At 51.2% G+C, this 22500-nt stretch overlaps 2 protein-coding genes across 4 annotated transcripts in view; both read left to right on the plus strand.

Annotated features, from left to right (window-relative positions):
* The window catches only part of asb6 (ankyrin repeat and SOCS box containing 6), an 18915-nt gene extending 15481 nt beyond the window's left edge, over positions 1-3434 (plus strand). For both annotated transcript variants that reach the window (XM_060841161.1, XM_060841160.1), the window contains exons 5-7: positions 219-327; positions 420-506; positions 1739-3434. In XM_060841161.1, the coding sequence (XP_060697144.1) occupies positions 219-327; positions 420-506; positions 1739-2439 (897 nt within the window). In that variant the 3' untranslated portion in view covers positions 2440-3434. The remainder of the gene's footprint in view (positions 1-218; positions 328-419; positions 507-1738) is intronic.
* A 4290-nt stretch (positions 3435-7724) lies between these two features.
* ntmt1 (N-terminal Xaa-Pro-Lys N-methyltransferase 1) overlaps positions 7725-22500 on the plus strand; it is a 15643-nt gene continuing 867 nt past the window's right edge. Inside the window, exons 1-5 of one of the 2 annotated variants that reach the window (XM_060841162.1) lie at positions 7753-7765; positions 8977-9023; positions 16141-16318; positions 19266-19518; positions 22258-22500. The exon at positions 22258-22500 is cut by the window's right edge and continues 867 nt beyond it. In XM_060841162.1, the coding sequence (XP_060697145.1) occupies positions 16157-16318; positions 19266-19518; positions 22258-22500 (658 nt within the window). In that variant the 5' untranslated portion in view covers positions 7753-7765; positions 8977-9023; positions 16141-16156. Of the gene's footprint in view, positions 7766-8976; positions 9024-16140; positions 16319-19265; positions 19519-22257 lie in introns of both variants that reach the window. The other variant, XM_060841163.1, reaches the window with a different exon arrangement.

A 22500-nucleotide genomic window follows, 5' to 3' on the forward strand; every position in this document is an offset into this window, starting at 1 on the left:
GTGTTCCTGTGTGCTCATTATAACGTCAACATCGTCAAGTTTGCTACATAGGGACGGTACGCGGGGTCGGTACGTGGGGACCGTGGGGTGGGTCCGCGCGGTGGCCGGGGTGGGTCCTGCTGTTGTTCCCCGGTGCCGAGTGCCTGGGGAGCGGTGCAGTGTGTAAACGATGATGTCGGGGTGGGAGCTGACCCGATGTCGGTTTGGTTCTGGTCCAGGTGCACAGCAGCAGCCCGTTAGACCTGGCGAGTGAGGAGCTCGAGCGCTTACCGTGTCTGCAGCGTCTCCTGGACCTCGGTGCGAACATTAATGGGGTTGACAAGACTGGTGTGTATCCTTTTGTTATTCCTGTGTGTGTAACCTCACCTGCCGCCAGTGTCAGAGTGAATCACTCAGCTCGCTCTCTCTCTCTGTCACAGGGAAATCCGCATTACTGCACGCTCTGGCCAGCAGCGATGGGGTTCAGGTGCTCAACACCGCAAACATCGAGCTGCTTCTCAAGAGGGGTATGCTACAGAACACATGCTTGGCATCCGGGTCACCTTTCACCTTTGTTGTCTAAAGTGAAGGATAAAGCTGTAGAAAAGGTTCATTGAATGTGCAGATCACTGCAATGTCCTGACTCTCACCAAATGCTAGTTACTGTTTCTTTAGATAACGGTAACAGTGAGGGAGCAGGACACACACTTGGATACAAAGGTTTAAAATTTGCTGAGCTTATAATTCCAGTTCACATCAATCTCTCAGTGATCCTGCAGCGAAAGCACAGGGTGAACATAGAATTGCAATGCAGTGTCAGCTCACAGCAATTCCACACAGAACAGGCACTACCCCCAAGGGAGATAGGACTACTTCCAGCAGGCAGTATAGGGACAGAGAAACCCCAGGTCAGCGCTGAGGGAGCGCCACGTTGTCGGAGGGTCAGCGCTGAGGGAGCGCCACGTTGTCGGAGGGGGAGCGCCGCGTTGTCGGAGGGTCAGCGCTGAGGGAGCGCCGCACTGTCGGAGGGTCAGCGCTGAGGGAGCGCCGCACTGTCGGAGGGTCAGCGCTGAGGGAGCGCCGCGTTGTCGGAGGGTCAGCGCTGAGGGAGCGCCGCGTTGTCGGAGGGTCAGCGCTGAGGGAGCGCCGCGTTGTCGGAGGGTCAGCGCTGAGGGAGCGCCGCGTTGTCGGAGGGTCAGCGCTGAGGGAGCGCCGCGTTGTCGGAGGGTCAGCGCTGAGGGAGCGCCGCGTTGTCGGAGGGTCAGCGCTGAGGGAGCGCCGCGTTGTCGGAGGGTCAGCGCTGAGGGAGCGCCGCGTTGTCGGAGGGTCAGCGCTGAGGGAGCGCCGCGTTGTCGGAGGGTCAGCGCTGAGGGAGCGCCGCGTTGTCGGAGGGTCAGCGCTGAGGGAGCGCCGCGTTGTCGGAGGGTCAGCGCTGAGGGAGCGCCGCGTTGTCGGAGGGTCAGCGCTGAGGGAGGGCCGCGTTGTCGGAGGGTCAGCGCTGAGGGAGGGCCGCGTTGTCGGAGGGTCAGCGCTGAGGGAGGGCCGCGTTGTCGGAGGGTCAGCGCTGAGGGAGGGCCGCGTTGTCGGAGGGTCAGCGCTGAGGGAGGGCCGCGTTGTCGGAGGGTCAGCGCTGAGGGAGGGCCGCGTTGTCGGAGGGTCAGCGCTGAGGGAGGGCCGCACTGTCGGAGGGTCACTATGTTCCTTTTAATGTATTTGAATGTGAAACCCCTCTCCTAATGACCATGTGGTGCCTTTTCAGGTGCGGATGTGAAGGCGAGTATGATGGACGGTGACAACATCTTCTCGTTTATCATCTTCCTGTTGGGGGAGACGGAAGGCCGAGAGCAGGAAGAGACTGAGACCCTCAGGCGCTTCTGCCTCCAGACAACGGAGCTCCTCCTGAGTCATTCTGCTGATCCTGATGTCTGTCAGCCTGAGGACTCCCTCATCTACACCTGTATCGGCCAGTTTGAGGTTCACATTCCCCTCATCCAGCTTCTACTGGACTCTGGAGCTGCCTGCCACTGTCCTGAGCACGGCCCCAGCTGCTGGTCAGGCTTCAGCCTGCTCTTTGAGAGACTGGCCGTGTTGTTAAATGGCCCCGAGTCCGTGCTGCCGCACTCCGAAGCCTTACGAAGGGCAGAGCGAACCTTGGAGCTGATGCTGGGGAGTGTGTCCCAGGTCTGTCTCCCTCCGGCCTGGGAGATTAAACCCTCGGCCTACTCCCGCTACGCAGAGCAGGTGATGTTACTGGCCAGGCCCCTGGCACTGCAACAGGCCTCGCCTGCCTCACTGAAGCACCTGTGCAGGGTGGAAATCCGCCACCTCCTGCGACCTGTCCCCCTGCACCCCAAGGTGAACTCATTACCCTTGCCCAACCGCCTCAAGTGGTATGTGTTGATTGAAAATGGTAAAGCAGAGGAGGAGGAGGACGATAAGCAGGAGGTAATGCAGCATTAACATCTGACAGCACCTTGTCACAGTTTGAGGCCTAACCTGACTCTCACATTGGAGATACTCTTCTCTTCTGAACTGACTTTGCTGCTGGGTCAGGAGAGGCTGGACTTTGAAACCTGCTCCCTGTTTCACTGTGAACCAGGCCCACTGTCCTGTGTGTACTCCTGTCTTCTGCTGTGCTGTGGGGGAGCTGATGGTGCAGGTTTGATCTACAAGGTGTGAGAGTCATGTCTCCTGGCTGTTGGTCCCTGGGATGGGAGGGAGGGGGGGGTTGTTGGGGACGGTGACCGGGGGCCGGGGGGGTTGGATGGTGGGGTGCGAGTTGGCTGCGCCTCTCTCCCAGCGACTGAGTGGAATGAGAGTCTTGGCTAACAGTGAGCCCCCCGAGGGGACCTCCAGCCCCGGCCTGAGTGTACTGCTGTGTGAACAATGACCCCTCCAAATTCACCCACCGCACTGAGACCCTCCACACCGTTCAGATCCTGGAGGGCAGCTCTCCGACCTCCCACCCCCTCGATGGGTCAACGCTGACACAGCTGCCTCTGCTGAGGAAACCCTGTGCCCTCGCGGCCTCCTGCCAGTCACTGAGAGTTGAAGCTGAGGGATTGGCACAGGGAGAGAGAAGGCAGTGAGCGTGTGGGAATAGGGACAGTCAGGTGGAGCACGGCGGCCTCACAACAGACAGGCTCCCCTCCCTGGAACCTTGTAAACACTGACAGACTCTGTCTCCATGGGACACCCCCTACCCCCAGAGTAGATCGGTCAGGGGGTCCTCTGCTATTGATACAGCCTCAGGCTGATGGGGAGGCTTGACCTTTGCCTGGTCCTGGTGAGGACAGTAAACGATGAATCATTATTCCCTTCACCACCTCAAGGGAAAGTATCAGAAACAAAATATTTCACTGAACCGGGTTGGTGGATCAGTCTGAAAAACATGTCATTTAATTTTTACACTTACATTTTATAATTTACAATAAAAATAGTTGTGTTTCAATGTCTCACTTTCACACATCACCCAATGTTCCCTCAGGTCACTGGGAGTGGGAGGGCAAGGAAACAATGTACTTTTAGAAAATAAAATCTCGATCGTGTCCTTGTGCTACTGTGATTCCCAAACACCGCCCCCCCACCCCACCCCACCCCACACTCTCAGCCCACCATATTCGCGCTCTCATATCCCCCATACTCTCTCTCACTCAATATACTCTGTCATACACACTATATTTTCTCTCTCTCACATGCACACACTATTCTCACTCTCACATCATTCTTTTTCTCTCACACACTATTCTCTTTCTCACACACACTATTCTCTCTCTCACACTATTCTCTCTCTCTCACACTATTCTCTCTCTCTCACTATTTTCTCACACTATTCTCTCTCTCTCACTCTCTCTCTCTCTCTCTCACACTATTCTCTCTCTCTCTCTCCCTCTCACACTATTCTCTCTCTCACTCACATACCACTCGCTCACACACACACACACACCAGAACTAATCCCCTTATTGTGCCACCATTGCTGTAGTGAATGTCCTCTCTTTTTGGAGCCATCTCTCCTCCACCATGAGTTCATGCTGGGTGTTGCTGATGATGCCCAGTGCCACACTGGCACAAGCCCCCCCCTCCAGTGCTGCTGCCGGTCCCTTCACTGTCACTTGGTCACAAACCTGGAACTGTCTTCCTACCAGCCCTGGGGATGTATCTACACTACACGGACTGCAGCCAGCAGGAGAGGGCCACCACATGCTGACCTTCCCAGTGACACCTGCTTCCCAGGAGCAAAGAAAAGCAACCTTTGAGTGACCGCCCTGAGCGGGTGAAGATGATGGGGAGCCATTGAGAATGATTAGGGAATGCAAGTCACAGAGAAGGGAAACCAGGCAAAACCAGAAAAGAGTTGAGAAATATTTTAAGCTAGCCGGGAACATAATGAACATGAGTAAAAGTCAAAAGGAAATAGAGAGATGAGCTTTCAAACAACTGCTGAGGTTAGTGGGGGTTAACTACTAAATTGAGGGAACGTGTTGACCACCATCAACTTTACTCCTTTTAAAAAAAGGGTTTATAGATTTTACACCTGAGTGCAATAAGGACTGGTTTGTACTTCGGATGTCTGAGGTGTTCAAAACATACAACAACAACCAGATACCAATGGCGGCGATAGACACATTGGCTACGTTCTGTAAAAATGGTGAGACTTAATCGTGAGCCAGTGATCAATGACATTTCTATAAAGCATCTGGAAGCGTGGTGTTGAACGGACATGCCATTTTTACTGATCTTTCAGATGAGTGGAGAAGATGCTTCATGTGAAACGATATAAGATTAATGTGAATCTCTGAGCCACGGAGACATCGAAATTGCCAATTTATTAATCATAGTGTAACAATCGTTTGAATCCACCAGTCTACATAACTGTGTGATGTCTGATAAAATCTCTGTCCCCTTCATACCAAGACACCTAGAAATTATTTAGGTAAAAACCTCTTGCCATAGAAAGCAATGAGTTGTCTGTCTGCTGGGAGTAAAAAATGAGGTCTGCAGATGCTGGAGATCACAGCTGCAAATGTGTTGCTGGTCAAAGCACAGCAGGTTAGGCAGCATCTCAGGAATAGAGAATTCGACGTTTCGAGCATAAGCCCTTCATCAGGAATAAGAGAGAGAGAGCCAAGCAGGCTGAGATAAAAGGTAGGGAGGAGGGACTAGGGGAGGGGCGATGGAGGTGGGATAGGTGGAAGGAGGTCAAGGTGAGGGTGATAGGCCGGAGTGGGGTGGGGGCGGAGAGGTCAGGAAGAGGATTGCAGGTTAGGAGGGCGGTGCTGAGTTGAGGGAACCGACTGAGACAAGGTGGGGGGAGGGGAAATGAGGAAACTGGAGAAATCTGAATTCATACCTTGTGGTTGGAGGGTTCCCAGGCGGAAGATGAGGCGCTCCTCCTCCAGCCGTCGTGTTGTTGTGTTCTGCCGGTGGAGGAGTCCAAGGACCTGCATGTCCTCGGTGGAGTGGGAGGGAGAGTTAAAGTGTTGAGCCACGGGGTGATTGGGTTGGTTGGTGCGGGCGGCCCGGAGGTGTTCTCTGAAGCGTTCCGCAAGTAAGCGGCCTGTTTCACCAATATAGAGGAGGCCACATCGGGTGCAGCGGATGCAATAGATGATGTGTGTGGAGGTACAGGTGAACTTGTGGCGGATATGGAAGGATCCCTTGGGGCCTTGGAGGGAAGTGAGTGTGGAGGTGTGGGCGCAAGTTTTACATTTCCTGCGGTTGCAGGGGAAGGTGCCGGGGGTGGCGGTGGGGTTGGTGGGGGTGTGGATCTGACGAGGGAGTCACGAAGGGAGTGGTCCTTGCGGAACGCTGATAGGGTAGGGGAGGGAAATATATCCTTGGTGGTGGGGTCCGTTTGGAGGTGGCGGAAATGGCGGCGGATAATACGTTGTATGCGCAGGTAGGTGAGAACCAGTGGGGTTCTGTCTTGGTGGCGGTTGGAGGAGCGGGGCTCAAGGGCGGAGGAGCGGGAAGTGGAGGAGATGCGGTGGAGGGCATCGTCGATCACGTCTGGGGGAATCTGCGGTCCTTGAAGAAGGAGGCCATCTGGGCTGTGCGGTGTTGGAACTGGTCCTCCTGGGAGCAGATGCAGCGGAGACGAAGGAATTGGGAATATGGGATGGAGTTTTTACAGGGGGCAGGGTGGGAGGAGGTGTAGTCCAGGTAGCTGTGGGAGTCAGTCGGTTTATAATAGATGTCTGTGTTGAGTCGGTCGCCCGAAATAGAAATGGAAAGGTCTAGGAAGGGTAGGGAGGAGTCTGAGATGGTCCAGGTGAATTTCAGGTCGGGATGGAAGGTGTTAGTAAAGTTGATGAACTGTTCATCCTCCTCGTGGGAGCCTTTCTCACTAGGTGCATAATGGAGATTCATGGAAAGTGGTCTTGGCAAAATGGCCACTATTATGAGGGGAAAGGCAGTTAATTTTCATCAAAGGCAGTTCAGGACTTGAGTGTTTCTGAAAAATTGTGACTATGAAAGTTGTTCAACTTTCACTCACTGGGACAGGTGCAAAAACACTGAAAACAGGCCTGTAGCCCTCACTCCTCTATCTTCCCCACTGCTCCATGCCTCTCTATAGGAACCAACCCTCCCATGCCCACATAACAAAATCCTGCACACCCTACTCTTTGTCATGACCCTTTATAGCCTCGAATACACTTTATGCCTCTGTATTCACTCCCATAATCCATCATACCCCATGCTGACCTTTGCCTCCTAACAACATCTTCTTCATGAATGTTATTCTAACCCATATCCCACCCACCTCCTAAGCCATGAGGGTTTTACATGCGATGCAGCCAAATAGAGTGGCGCTATTTTCCCTGGAGTGTTGGAAGCTGAAAGATGACCTTATGGAGGTTTATAAAATCAATCCAGGCATGGATAGGGTAAATAGACAAGGTGTATTCCCCAGGGTTGGGGAGTCCAGAACTGGAGGGGCATAGGTTTAGGGTGGGAGGGATAAGATTCAAAAGGGACCTAAGGGGCAACGTTTTCACACAGAGGGTGGTGAGTGTATGGAATGAGCTGCCAGAGGAAGTGGTGCAAAAGTCTTAAAACATAGGAACATAATTAAGCCATTGACTCCATGGATACACATTATCCAGTGGCTCACTGTGGATCAGGATAGTCGGAATGATGTGGTGTGATGGGATTAGGCAGGTAAACCACCATAAGATATAGGAGCATCATTAAGCTATTGACCCCATCAAATCTGCTCCACCATTCGATCATGTCTGATATGTTTATCAATCCCATTCTCCTGCTTTCTTCCCATAACCCTTGATCCCCTTACTAATCAAGAACTTGTCTATTTCTGTCTGAAAGACATTCAATGACTTGGCCTCCACAGCTCTCTGTGGCAATGTGTTCCACAGATTCACCACCCTCTGGCTGAAGAGATTCCTCCTCATCTCAGTTCTAAACAGTTGTCCCTTCATTCTGAGGCTGTGCCCTCAGGTCCTAGTCTCTCCTCCTCATCTCCACATCCACACTACCGAGACCTTTCAGTTTTAGACCAGATTCCCCCCCACTCCCTCTCCCCCCTCCCTCAGGCTGGTTTGAGGACAGAGCCAGAGTGCCATTCTCACACGTGACACACACAGGGGGCGGGGCGCATTGGTCTGGGCGGGGTCTAAGCCGTCACGGTGTGTGGGCGGAGTCTAAGCCGTCACGGTGTGTGGGCGGAGTCTAAGCCGTCACGGTGTGTGGGCGGGGTCTAAGCCGTCACTGTGGGCGGGGCGTATCCACAGTCGGGGCGCGAGGTGGCGGCTGGAGCAGGATCCGGTAAGTGACCCCCCCCCCCCCCCCCCCGGGGCCGGGAATCAGAAGCTTCTGGAATTGCCCCCCCCTCCTCTCCTTCCCCCCCTCTCCTTCCCCCCCTCCTCTCCTTCCCCCCTCTCCTTCCCCCCCTCCTCTCCTTCCCCCCCCCTCCTTCCCCCCCCCCTCCTTCCCCCCCCCCTCCTTCCCCCCCCTCTCCTTCCCCCCCCCCTCCTTCCCCCCCTCTCTCCTTCCCCCTCCTCTCCTTCCCCCCCCTCTCCTTCCCCCCCCTCTCCTTCCCCCCCCCCTCTCCTTCCCCCCCCTCTCCTTCCCCCCCCCTCTCCTTCCCCCCCGCTCTCTGTCACCTCTCTACTTCCTTCCCCCCCTCTCCTTCCATCCCCCCTCTCCTTCCCCCCCCTCTCCTTCCCCCCCTCTCCTTCCCCCCCTCTCCTTCCCCCCCCCTCTCCTTCCCCCCTCCTCTCCTTCCCCCCCTCCTCTCCTTCTTCCCCCCTCTCCTTCCCCCCCTCTCCTTCCCCCCCTCTCCTCTCCCCTCCTCTCCTCCCCCCCTCCTCTCCTCCCCCCCTCTCCTCTCCCCTCCTCTCCTTTCCCCCCCTCCCCCCCTCCCCCCCTTCCCCCCCTTCCCCCCCTTCCCCCCCTCCTCCCCTTCCCCCCCTCCTCCCCCTCCCCTTCCCCCCTCCTTCCCCCCCTCCTCCACCCTCTCCTTCCCCCCTCCTCCCCTTCCCCCCCTCCTCCCCTTCCCCCCCCTCCTCCCCTTCCCCCCCTCCTCCCCTTCCCCCCCCTCCTCCCCTTCCCCCCCTCCTCCCCTTCCCCCCCCTCCTCCCCTTCCCCCCCCCCTCTCCTTCCCCCCCCCCTCTCCTTCCCCCCCCCTCTCCTTCCCCCCCTCTCCTTCCAACCTCTCTCCTTCCCCCCCCTCTCCTTTCCCCCCCTCTCCTTCCCCCCCTCTCCTTCCCCCCCTCCCTTCCCCCCCCATCTTCCCCCCCGCACCTCTACCCCCCCGCACCTCTTCCCCCCCCCGCACCTCTTCCCCCCCCGCACCTCTTCCCCCCCCGCACCTCTTCCCCCCCCCGCACCTCTTCCCCCCCCCGCACCTCTTCCCCCCCCCGCACCTCTTCCCCCCCCCGCACCTCTTCCCCCCCTCCACCTCTTTACCCCCCCCTTCCTCCCTCACCCTCTCCCCCTCTTGTCTGATGGTGTTTATCTGTGAATCCCCTCTCCAGAGGAACCTGACAGCTGCATCTTCACAGCGACAAGAGACTCTCCAAAGGTGAGAAGGGTCAGATCCTGAAGGTATTCCATTCAGCCCCTTCCATCTGACACTGAGGGCCATCAGGGTGACGTAGAGGAGAGCTTTTCCCCAATATAGCCGTGGAACGTGTGGCTCTGCAGCCAGTGATTGTCTGTCACCTGCTGTCCCAGCCCCACGGCTGTTGGAGCAGTCAGTCAGTGTCTCTGTCACTAGACACTGTGTCTGGAATCATCGCACTGATCCCTGCCCGAATAAAACCCTGCAACTGTTTCGTTGTTCGAGCGGAAACCCTTAACCTTGATTTACATTCCCCCATGAGATCGTTTCATTGCTGTCTGCCTGATGGATAGTGTACACTTGGAAAATGCACAGATTCATTTTCACAAGAGTAATTTTAAATCTCCCTTCTCTCAGGCTAGCTCCCATATTTAAAATCTTGAATGCAAGCATTAATTGGATATTACATTGTCATGTCAGCTGCTTTGGTGAACTGCCTGTTCTGCCCTATATTTGCTCATGCAGAGGTTTATAAAATCATGAGGGGTACGGTAAATAGACAAGGTCTCTCCCCTGGGCTAGTGGAGTCAAAAACTAGAGGGCATAGGTTTAGGGTGAGAGGGGAAAGATATAAAAGAGACCTAAGGGGAAACCCTTTCACACAGAGGGTGGTATGTTAATGGAATGAGCTGCCAGAGGATGTGGTGGAGGCTGGTACAATTGCAACATTTAAGAGGCATCTGGATGGGTATATGAATAGGAAGGGTTTGGAGGGATTTGGGCCGGGTGCTGGCAGGTGGGACTAGATGGGGTTGACATAGACATGTTGGACCGAAGGGTCTGTTTCCATGCTGTACATCTCTGTAACTGTATGTAGCAGCTCCCAGGTCCCATCCAAATAATTGACTCTGTGGAGGAACTGAGCTGATCTCCCTTGAGGATTCATTTGCTTTCAATGCTGTCTTGTCTACAGGCCCTGACGGGCATGGGGTCTGCAGGGGAAGGGTACTTGAAGATGTGATCCCAAGCTAGCACCTGAGCTGGCTGGGTACAGTGCCCAGAGGCTGCTGCTGCTGCCCGGCATTGCCCAGCCAGAGGCCCAGGGACCTCATCCAGGCTGGTCTTCGCTGTGTACTGCTGCACAGTTGGGTTTTCCTGTCTGCTGGACGTGATGTTAATTCTCAGATAAATGTAGACTATCCCAATGCCTGATATGAAGAGGTGTGAGGGAGTTCTCTCCAGTCTATATGCAAACTCATTCTCGGTTCATTGAGTTCTCCCATTGACAGGCAGTTTCTAACAACCGCAGTTTAAGGTCCGCACATGCATCAGGGCTGTTTGTGTGTCTGGGGCTGGTGAGTTCACATGGCCCAAGTGTGATGGAGAGTGTTAGCAACAGTGCAAGTCGCCTGCCTATCCTAGGGGTAGCATCCCTGCACAGTCAACGCTGCGAAAGCTGGCTAACTCTGTCTGATTGAGAGCCATGCTGAATTAGTCAATAAAAAGCTAGGATTTCAGATTTCCAGGTGACACTGAATGCAGTTCCCACCACAGGCCAGGGGTCAGGGATAGACAGAGCTGGAGAATAATAGCAGACCAGTGAAGGGAGTATGGATCCACACCTCAATCTTTATCAAACGAACTGCATCTCAGGTTCCTCATGCTTATGGACAAGCTGAGAGTTGGTCCTGCTCTATCTTGCTGGTGTGCTTGCAACAGAAAGTTGGAATCTGCCCTCTGACCTGTTCTACTGACAAAGAGTGGCCCTATCTGATTGCAAAATTAAAATAATCTCATTAAAATTGGCAATTAACAGCCCAACGTAGGGAGTGCTCCTGCTGCGGTCTGGTGCAATTGATGCCACTCCCACAGGGACATGGCCAGAAACTCCATTTGTAAACGAGCACGGTTCACAGCTGTGCAGCAGTGCATCACATGGTTAGTATCACACTGGGGTACGGTACTGGTGGGGGCAGGTCTGTCCCTGTATAACACTGGGGTACAGTACTGGTGGGGGCAGGTCTGTCACTGTATAACACTGGGGTACAGTACTGGTGGGGGCAGGTCTGTCCCTGTATAACACTGGGGTACCGTACTGGTGGGGGCAGGTCTGTCACTGTATAACACTGGGGTACCGTACTGGTGGGGGCAGGTCTGTCCCTGTATAACACTGGGGTACGGTACTGGTGGGGGCAGGTCTGTCCCTGTATAACACTGGGGTACAGTACTGGTGGGGGCAGGTCTGTCCCTGTATAACACTGGGGTACCGTACTGGTGGGGGCAGGTCTGTCACTGTATAACACTGGGGTACAGTACTGGTGGGGGCAGGTCTGTCCCTGTATAACACTGGGGTACCGTACTGGTGGGGGCAGGTCTGTCACTGTGTAACACTGGGGTACAGTACTGGTGGGGACAGGTCTGTCACTGTGTAACACTGGGGTACCGTACTGGTGGGGACAGGTCTGTCCCTGTATAACACTGGGGTACAGTACTGGTGGGGACAGGTCTGTCCCTGTATAACACTGGGGTACAGTACTGGTGGTGACAGGTCTGTCACTGTATAATACTGGGGTACAGTACTGGTGGGGACAGGTCTGTCACTGTATAACACTGGGGTACCGTACTGGTGGGGGCAGGTCTGTCTCTGTATAACACTGGGATACCGTACTGGTGGGGGCAGGTCTGTCTCTGTATAACACTGGGATACCGTACTGGTGGGGGCAGGTCTGTCTCTGTATAACACTGGGATACCGTACTGGTGGGGGCAGGTCTGTCCCTGTATAACACTGGGGTACTGTACTGGTGGGGACAGGTCTGTCCCTGTATAACACTGGGGTACAGTACTAGTGGGGACAGGTCTGTCACTGTATAACACTGGGGTACAGTACTGGTGGGGACAGGTCTGTCACTGTATAACACTGGGGTACAGTACTGGTGGGGGCAGGTCTGTCACTGTATAACACTGGGGTACAGTACTGGTGGGGACAGGTCTGTCCCTGTATAACACTGGGGTACAGTACTGGTGGGGGCAGGTCTGTCACTGTATAACACTGGGGTACAGTACTGGTGGGGGCAGGTCTATCTCTGTAACACTGTGGTACGGTACTGATGGGGGATAGGTCTGTCACTGTATAAAACTGGGTACAGTACTGGTGGGGACAGGTCTGTCACTGTATAACACTGGGGTACAGTACTGGTGGGGGATAGGTCTGTCACTGTGTAACACTGTGGTACGGTACTGGTGGGGGATAGGTCTGTCTCTGTATAACACTGGGGTACCGTACTGGTGGGGGCAGGTCTGTCTCTGTATAACACTGGTGTACGGTACTGGTGGGGACAGGTAGAACATAGAAGGATACAGCGCAGTACAGGCCCTTCGGCCCTCGATGTTGCGCCGACCGAATCCTACCTAACCTATACTAGCCCAATAACTTCCAAATGCCTATCCAATGCCCGCTTAAATGACCATAAAGAAGGAGAGTTCACCACTGATACGGGCAGGGCATTCCATGAACTCTCAACCCGCTGTGTGAAGAATCTACCCCTAACATCTGTCCTATACCTACCACCCCTTAATTTAAAGCTATGTCCCCTAGTAACACCTGACTCCATTAGCGGTAAGAGGTTCTTAGTATCTACCCTATCTAAACCCCTAATCATCTTATACACTTCTATCAGATCTCCCCTAAACCTTCTCTTCTCCAATGAGAACAGCCCCAAGTGCCTCAGCCTTTCCTCATAAGATTTTCCTACCATTCCAGGCAACATCCTGGTAAACCTCCTCTGCACTCGTTCTAAAGCTTCCACATCCTTCCTATAGTATGGCGACCAAAACTGCACACAATACTCCAGATGAGGCCTCACCAGAGTCTTATACAACTGCAACATGACCTCAGGACTCCGGAACTCAATACCTCTGCCAATAAAGCCCAGTACACCATATGCCTTCCTCTCAGCACTATTTACCTGGGTGGCAACTTTCAGAGATCTGTGTACATAGACACCAAGATCCCTCTGCTCATCCACACTACCAAGTAGCCTACCATTAGCCCAGTAATCCATCATCTTGTTATTCCTACCAAAGTGAACGACTTCGCACTTAGCTACATTGAATTCCATTTGCCACATTTCCGCCCAGCTCTGCAACTTATCTATATCCCGCTGTAACCTACCACTTCCTTCCTCACTATCCACAACTCCACCGACTTTTGTGTCATCCGCAAACTTGCTTACCCAGCTTTCAAGTCCTTCCTCTAGATCATTTATAAAGATAACAAAAAGCAATGGTCCCAAAACAGATCCTTGTGGTACACCGCTAGTAACTGCGCTCCAAGATGAACATAATCCATCAACTACTACCCTCTGTCTCCTTCCAGCCAGCCAATTCCTAATCCAAACCTCTAATGTATCCTCAATGCCATACCTCCGAAGTTTTAGCATTAGCCTACCATGGGGAACCTTATCGAACGCCTTACTAAAATCCATATACACAACATCTACTGCTTTACCCTCATCCACTTCCTTAGTCACCTTCTCAAAGAACTCAATAAGGTTTGTGAGGCACGACCTGCCCTTCACAAAACCATGCTGGCTATCCCTGATCACGTTATTCCTACCCAGATGTTCATAAATCTTATCCCTTACCATTCTCTCTAAGACTTTGCCCACCACTGAAGTCAGACTCACTGGCCTATAGTTACTAGGGCTATCCCTACTCCCTTTCTTGAACAATGGGACCACATTCGCTATCCTCCAGTCCTCTGGTACTATTCCCGTTGACAATGACGACATAAAAATCCAGGCCAATGGCTCTGCTATCTCCTCCCTAGCTTCCCATAGGATCCTGGGGTAAATGCCATCAGGCCCAGGAGACTTATCTATATTCATCCTTTCCAATATTCCCAAAACCTCTTCCCTGCATATTTCCAGGGCATCCATTCTAATTATTTGTGATTCCATATTCACATCAGCAACAGTGTCCTGTTCCTGAGTGAATACTGATGAAAAGTACTGATTTAATGTCTCTCCAATCTCCTCCGCCTCCACACACAACTTCCCACTACTATCCTTGACTGGACCGATACCTACCCTAGTCATCCTTTTATTCTTGACATACCTATAGAAAGCCTTTGGGTTTTCCCTAATCCTACCAGCTAAAGACTTTTCATGTCCCCTTCTCGCTTCTCTTAGCTCCCTCTTTAGATCCTTCCTGGCTACCTTATAACTCTCAATCGCCCCAACTGAACCTTCACGCCTCATCTTTACATATGCCGCCTTCTTCCCTTTCACAAGGGATTCCAATTCCTTACTAAACCACAGCTGCCTCACAAGGCCCTTTACACCATGCCTGACTGGTACATACTTATCGAGGACACGTAGTAGCTGCTCCTTGAACAATCCCCACATCTCATTAGTGTTCTTCTCTTGAAGCCTGTTTTTCCAATCCACACATCCTAAGTCATGCCTCACTGCATCATAATTTCCCTGCCCCCAGCTATAGCTCTTGCCCTGCGGTGCACGATTATCCCTCTCCATCACTAAAGTAAAAGTCACCGAGTTGTGGTCACTGTCCCCGAAGTGCTCACCTACCTCCAAGTCTAACACCTGGCCTGGTTCATTACCTAGAACCAAATCCAGTATAGCCTCCCCTCTTGTTGGCCTGTCGACATATTGTGTCAGGAAACCCTCCTGCACACATTGTACAAACACCGACCCATCTAATGAACTCGAGCTATAGCTCTCCCAGTCAATATCTGGGAAGTTAAAGTCCCCCATAACAACCACCCTGCTACCTTCACTCTTTTCCTGAATCATCCTCGCAATATTATCCTCTACTTCTCTAGGACTATTAGGAGGCCTGTAGAAAACACCTAACAGGGTGACCTCACCTTTCCTATTTCTAACCTCAGCCCAAACTACCTCAGATGGCAAGTCCTCTTCCATCGTCCATTCCACTGCTGTGATACTGTCTTTGACAAGTAATGCCACGCCTCCCCCTTTTTACCCCCAGGTCTGTCACTGTGTAACACTGTGATACAGTACTGGTGGGGGATAGGTTTGTCTCTGTATAACACTGGGGTACAGTACTGGTGGGGACAGGTCTGTCACTGTATAACACTGGGGTACAGTACTGGTGGGGACAGGTCTGCCGCTGTGTAACACTGGGGTGCAGTACTGGTGGGGACAGGTCTGTCACTGTGTAACACTGTGGTACGGTACTGGTGGGGACAGGTCTGTCACTGTATAACACTGGGGTACAGTACTGGTGGGGACAGGTTTGTCACTGTGTAACACTGGGGTACAGTACTGGTGGGGACAGGTCTGTCTCTGTATAACACTGGGGTACAGTACTGGTGGGGACAGGTCTGTCACTGTATAACACTGGGGTACAGTACTGGTGGGGACAAGTCTGTCACTGTGTAACACTGTGGTACGGTACTGGTGGGGGATAGGTCTGTCTCTGTATAACACTGGGTACAGTACTGGTGGGGGATAGGTCTGTCACTGTGTAACACTGGTACGGTACTGGTGGGGGATAGGTCTGTCACTGTATAACACTGGGGTACCGTACTGGTGGGGGCAGGTCTGTCACTGTATAACACTGGGTTACAGTACTGGTGGGGGATAGGTCTGTCACTGTGTAACACTGGTACGGTACTGGTGGGGGCAGGTCTGTCTCTGTATAACACTGGGGTACAGTACTGGTGGGGACAGGTCTGTCACTGTGTAACACTGGGGTACAGTACTGGTGGGGACAGGTCTGTCACTGTGTAACACTGGGGTACAGTACTGGTGGGGACAGGTCTGTCACTGTATAACACTGGTGTACAGTACTGGTGGGGACAGGTCTGTCACTGTATAACATTGATATTGTGTTTTGGTGGAGACACATCTGTTGCTTTATAATACTGTTGTTGTGGTGCAGCAGTAGTGTCCCTCCCTCTGAGTCAGGAAGCTGAGGTTCCAGTTATAATTTCCCCAGCAGTGTATAATGACATCTTTGGACAGCTTGATTGGAAAATGTCTACAACACTGATGGTAGTATCATTGAATTCTGCTTTTGCTCAGGTATTGACTCTCCTGGTGCACTCCCTGTGACTGTGCTGTTGTAATTAATTCTCTCTGTTTCCCTGGGCAGCCTGGCTCTGTGCACCATGACTACAGAGCTGCTTGCTGATGAAGATGGGTTCTACTCCAAGGCCCAGAAATACTGGAAGAATATTCCCGCTACAGTTGATGGTATGTTAGGGGGCTATGGGCACATCTCCAACATTGACATCCACTCCTCCAGGAAGTTTCTGCAGAGGTTTGTTGGGGTGAGTCTCTCTGTCGTTATTAGATTGTTTTATTGCAGCCTGTCACAAAACCTAATCTTGGCCAGTGTGCCCCTAGCTAACAAGTATGGTGTGTATCATTTACCTTTCTGGGTATTGGATTGGTATTGAGGCGATATTAATGGGGCAGTGGGTAAAATGGGACAAATATATTGAGTAGAACTCCTACGTTGGGTATGACGGAGAAATCGCATTGGTTTGGTAACACTTCAAACTGCTGCTAAAACTCCCGTCCATAATCAAGATGTAGGGTTTTCTGTGAAGCTGTGCTGCTGGGTAACCTACTCCTATTGAATGTTTCCGGCACAGCCCATTGTCCACGCTGACCCTGCAAGAACAATTCTCCTGGTACCATTCTATCACCGTTTCTCCAAAATCCTGCAAGCTCTTCCTCTTCGGATAAGGATCCAAATTCTCTTTTGGAATAGACTTCAAATATCATTATGATCCTGTTCTTGGATGTTATCATTTAAAAAAAAACCTGAACACAAAGCTATTAATCAACAGAAGTACCGTAAGATTTGATACTTCTAACAAAAGCAGCTGGTCAGTATAGGCATGGTGGGCCGAAGGGCCTGTTTATATATTGTAAAACTCTGACTCCAATGTGATTATGTGTCAAACAGGATTCCGCACTATTAAATAAACGCTAGCTGAAAGATTTACACTTTTAGCGAGTTTTGAGAAGATTTATCGCTCAGGTTGAGGTTCTGGATGTAGGTTTGCTCACTGAGCTGGAAGGTTCATTTCTATAAGTTTTGTCACCCATCTACCACCCCCTGAGGAAAAAAACAGGAAATGACGTCACCAACCGAAACCTATAAATAGCAGGAATTATCAGCAGTGATTTACCTGGAGGCCCATTGAAACGTCTGGGAAATGAACCTTCTAGCTCAGTGAGCAAATCTACAACCATTTACATGTTTAAGCTATAAACCTGATTCAATGTTGTGCTCCCTCTAACCCTGCTTCACATGTACAACAGGCACTTATCCCCTTTCACAAATGCATGCGTGCACACACACAAAGCGTTACCTTATCTTAGTAAATCTGAAAGCTAATTCACTTTACCTGGGAGTAACCCAAAGGAATGCCACAGCCCTCCAGAATTCACTTCATGTGAAACAATTTTTAAGTGATGTGCTTTCCCAGAATTGGGTTCCTGAGGGCCGTTTATACCTGGAATAAATCATGTAAAGGTTGAAACAATGTGCCATATGTGTACAACATTGTGCAATCCTTTCTGAAATAATGTGTAATACAAAACCAGAAAAGCTTCAGTGAAATCTTTAAAGACATTTGCAGTGTTAAGTGAAGTTCCTCAGCTGTTATACACATACAGGTAACGTACAGCAGAAAATTGTTTTGAAAAGCTCTGTCCACAGCAGTTCCTCTACTAGTACCGGTGTAAACAGCAGAGAAATGTAAAAATAAAGATTAAAAACAAAGTTTACTGCTGTACCTGAGCCGACAGCTGTTTAAGAAATGAAGATCTTTCACTGTAGGGCACAGACATTTTGACGCCATCTCAAGCAGCACAATCAGGGCCTCACTGATGATGTGATGATGCCAGAGACACAATGGTGGCAGAGGTGACTGAGAAGGAAGGCATGTCACAATGAGAAACAAAACCAGAAATTGCTGGAAAAGTTCAGCAGGCCTGGCCACATCTGTGGAGAGAAAGCAGAGTTAACATTTCAGGTCCAGTGACTCTGTTTCAGAACTGATGGTAGCTAGGAAAATGTTGCCTCTTTTATGCAGCAGATAGGGGTTAAGGAGGAAACACTAGGTGGGGATAGACCCCAAAGAGAGAGAAGCACAGACATAGGAGTGGATAAGGATCAGCCTGGGAGGATGGTTGGCTGCCGATGGGGACTGTTAGTGGCTAACAATGGGTGGGCTGTAATCACGGACCATGTGATACCAAGGCCTGGTGTGTGGGGGTTGGGGTAAGGACATGGGGGAAGGTGCCTCTCGCCTGAAAATTGAATGCAGAGGCTGTCGAGTTCCAAAGTGGAAAATGAGGTGGTGTTCTTCCAGCTTGTCCTGAGCGTTATTGGAGCACTGCAGCGAGCCTGAGACCGGGAATAAGGTGGGGTGTTGAAGTGGCAGGTAACTGGAAGCTCAGTCTTTGCAGACACAATGTAGGTGTTCTGTGAAGCGGTTCCCCAGTCCATGGTGTTCTGTGAAGCGGTTCCCCAGTCCATGGTGTTCTGTGAAGCGGTTCCCCAGTGTAGAGGAAACCACATTGTGACAGTGAAGGCGGTAGACTAGATTGAGTGATGTGCGTGTAAAGCATGTGTTTGGGCACTTGGATACAGAGGAGGGAGGAAGTAGACGGCCGAGTGCCACACTTTCTGCAGTTGTAGGGCAAGGTACTGTGGGGAGGATTGGAAGTGAAGGAAAAGGGGACCAGGGAGTCAAGGGGGAACGGTCCCTGCAGAAGGTGGCCAAGGGAGAGGAGGGGAATGTGGGTCTGGTGGTGATAGGAATGCCAGCTAATGATGTTGTGGGAGGGAAGAGACAGGGTGAGGCTGAAGTGTGGGACATGGGTCAGACCGGGATGAGGATGGAACTTTAAATGAGAAGAGAGGACTTTTTTGTAAAAATGTTGAAACTAAAGCGATTTTAAAAGGGGAAATGTGGGAATACCTTTCTGTGTGTCTGTTCCCACAGCCCCTGTACAACCTTTTTCAGGTTAATTATTCAAGCTGCAATAAAGAGTGAGTGCTGGAGAAACTCAGTAGATGTGGCAACATCAATGGAGAGAGAGACCAAGTTAGCATTTCAAGTCCGATATGACGGTCCTTCAGAACTCGGAAGGCCATGGCCTCACGTGATTAGGAAGTGCTTTAGTGCAATAGGACTGGAGAGTGACTGCCGCCCAGCGTTACTGCTACTGTTTCATCACACCTTCTATCCTCAACAGGAAGGGTCCGGGAAAGCAGGACTTGGCTGTGCGCTAGACTGTGGCGCTGGGATTGGCAGGATCACCAAGCGACTACTTCTGCCAATGTTTAAAGTTGTCGACATGGTGGATGTGACCGAGAGCTTCTTAACCAAAGCGAAGGCCCACCTCGGGGAGGAAGGCAATCGTGTGGGTAACTATTACTGCTGCGGTCTGCAGGACTTTGTCCCCCAGCCTCAGCGATATGATGTCATCTGGATCCAGTGGGTCATAGGTGAGGGCCTGAGTGGAACTTGTGTTCATAACTCTCCTTTGATTCTGTCCATGGTTATCACAAACCACCTGTAGGCTTAAGGTGAAGATGATGCAGTTTTTGTTTTAACGTCATCCAATCTGTCCTCCTTTTGTTTCTCCTTTATGCATTTACAGTAATAACGGCCCGTGCGAATGGCCTCCTGCCAGTGATAGCAGTACAACTCCTGCACTGGTGTGGGGTGTCACAGCAGCGTGACATGTCTAAGTTTCCATTATCATTGTGGAGAGCAGAGTCTCATGGGTGTCCCCAGATTAGTCACTGAGCAAGTTAAAGGGAACTGTTCACAGGCAGAAGATTATAAAATATTTTATGTTGATTTCAGGAAATCCAGTTTTAAATGAGGAATAATAAGACCGTGTGCAATGTTCAGGTCAAACTGAGGGAGTTATGGTAACTAATAAACAGGTGGAATTCAAATCATACATTTGGTCTTTATTTTCACCCAATTATTTATTTTTAGGTAGCAAACTATTCTGATGGTTTAGGAATGAGAGAGAAGAGTTGGTTGGAGTGGATGAATTTTTCTGTAGGACAGTACAGGGGAAGGCACTGTAATGTCTGTGAAGGTTACTCAGGCAGTTTCCATTATTCACCTGGATGTAGAATTCAGATCTAGAAGGGGCCTCTGCTGTAAGATCTTTGAGGTACTCAGTTGAGATTCTGCCTCTTTTCTTTTCTCCGACCCTCCTGAGACATTTTGTCTCAGTAAGGTCCATCCTGCAGCACTGGTGTTTCCAGTTACTCTGTATCAGTGCAGAGGGACCTGGGTGTCCTTCTGCACGCATCACAGAAAACTGCTGGGCAGGTACCGCAGGTCATAAGGTCATTATTGATAAAGGAAGAGGGCAGGAAAGTAGGAAAGTGTTTCTGCAACGATACGAGGCATTAACAAGACCTGGAGTATGGTGTAAGATTTTGAATCCCCATTACTTGAGAGGTGTAACTGTATTGGACGCAGTTCAAAGGAGGTTGACTCGATTGATTCCAGAGATGAGGGCTTTGTCTTGTGAAGAGAGGTTGAGCAGTTGAGGCCTCTTCCTCTCTGAAGTTTATAAGGGTGAGAGGAGATCTAATTGAGGGATATAAGATGCTAAAGGGGATTGACAAAGTAGACATGGAGAGGATGTTTCCTCATGTGGGGTAACTGAGAACGAGTGGTCATGGTTTTAGGATACAGGATTTAAAACAGAAATGAGGAGAAACGAATCTCTCAAAGGTTTGTGAATCTCTGGAATTCACTGCCCAGAGTGTGGCTGATGCTGGGACTTTGGGTAATTTTAAGGAGGAGATAGACCGATTTTTAATAAGTAATGGTCAGGGAGAGTGGGCAGGAAAGTGGAGTTGAGGCTGAGATGAGATCAGCCATGATGGCATTAAATGGTGGAGCAGGTTTGAGGGGCTGAATGGCCTGCTCCTGCTCTCCTGATCTTCTGTATTTCTGGTGAGGTACTGACGGGAGCTGAAACTGACCCTGGGTCCTGCACGTCAGGACACATTGGACTAATGTCTGCAATTCCTCCTCTTGGAAGGACATTGTGAAACTTGAAAGGGTTCAGAAAAGATTTACAAGGATGTTGCCAGGGTTGGAGGATCTGAGCTACAGGGAGAGGCTGAACAGGCTGGGGCTGTTTTCCCTGGAGTGTCAGAGGCTGAGGGGTGACCTTATAGAGGTTTACAAAATCATGAGGGGCATGGAAAGGGTAAATAGACAAGGTCTTTCCCTGGGGTGGGGAGTCCAGAATTAGAGGTGAATGGTTTAAGTTGAGGGGGAAGCAACTTTTTCACACAGAGGGTGGTGCGTGTATGGAATGAGCTGCCAGAGGATGTGGTGGAGGCTGGTACAGTTACAACATTTAAAAGGCATCTGGATGGGTATATGAATAGGAAGGGTTTGGAGGGTGCTGGGAGGTGGGTCTAGATTGGGTTGGGATATCTAGTCAGCCTGGGTGGGTTGGATCGAAGGGTCTGTTTCCATGTTGTACATCTCTCTGAGTCTATGTTGAGGTCCTGGTCAAGGCCATGGAGCAGATTTAGAACCGTCCCAGGGATGGGGGTCTGCAGAGACTGGGAAGGCTGGGATTGTTCTCCCTAGGGCCGGGAGGTTAAGGGAGAGATTTAATTGTGTTCAAAATCCTGAGGAGTGTTTCTGGGTAAATAAGGAGAATATATTCCAGTGGTGCGGGGGTGGGGGGGCTTGCAGTTGTAGTGGCTCATCAAAAGACCCCGGGGGGGTGTTTATTTACACGGAACTTGCTTCCTGAAAGGTCCCTAGAAGCAATTTCAATCCAAATGTCAAAGGAGATTAGATAAATCCTGGAAAAATGAGGAATATGCCAAGTTGTAGGGGATATTGCAAGTGAGAGTGGAACAAGCCAGTACAAGCAGTGAGGGCTGAATGGCCACCTCCTGGTTTGTGGTGTTTACAGTTGGCCATAAGCCAGGCTGTGAGTTATACCCAACACGTTTGAGAATCTGTGGCGAGAAAGCAGAGTTAACCTTTCGGATTCGGAACTGAACTGAACCCAAGGTGTGAACTCTGCGTTTTCCTGCACAGCTGCTGCCAACCCTGTGACATTAATTTCACTTTGTGTTTCTGATTTTTAGCATCCGCTGTTCTTTGTATGTTTTTTTTAATTTTTAAAGTCTCCCGGAGTGTCCAGTAAAGGGGTCACTGAGTGTCTCTTGGGATTGTTACAGGACACCTGACGGACTCCCACCTCATCCAGTTCCTCAAGAGGTGTCAGAAGGGGCTTCGTCCGAACGGGATCATCTGTGTGAAGGACAATGTCAGCCAGGAAGGGGTGATTGAGGATGAGGTGGACAGCAGTGTGTGTCGTGACCTGACCTCCCTTCGGAACATTGTCCGGCTGGCAGGGCTCCATGTGTTAGCCGAAGAGAAACAGGATAACTTTCCCGACGAGATTTATCAGGTGTACAGTC

Source organism: Hemiscyllium ocellatum, chromosome 21 (genome assembly GCF_020745735.1).
Source record: "Hemiscyllium ocellatum isolate sHemOce1 chromosome 21, sHemOce1.pat.X.cur, whole genome shotgun sequence".
Classification (NCBI taxonomy): Eukaryota; Metazoa; Chordata; class Chondrichthyes; order Orectolobiformes; family Hemiscylliidae; genus Hemiscyllium; species Hemiscyllium ocellatum.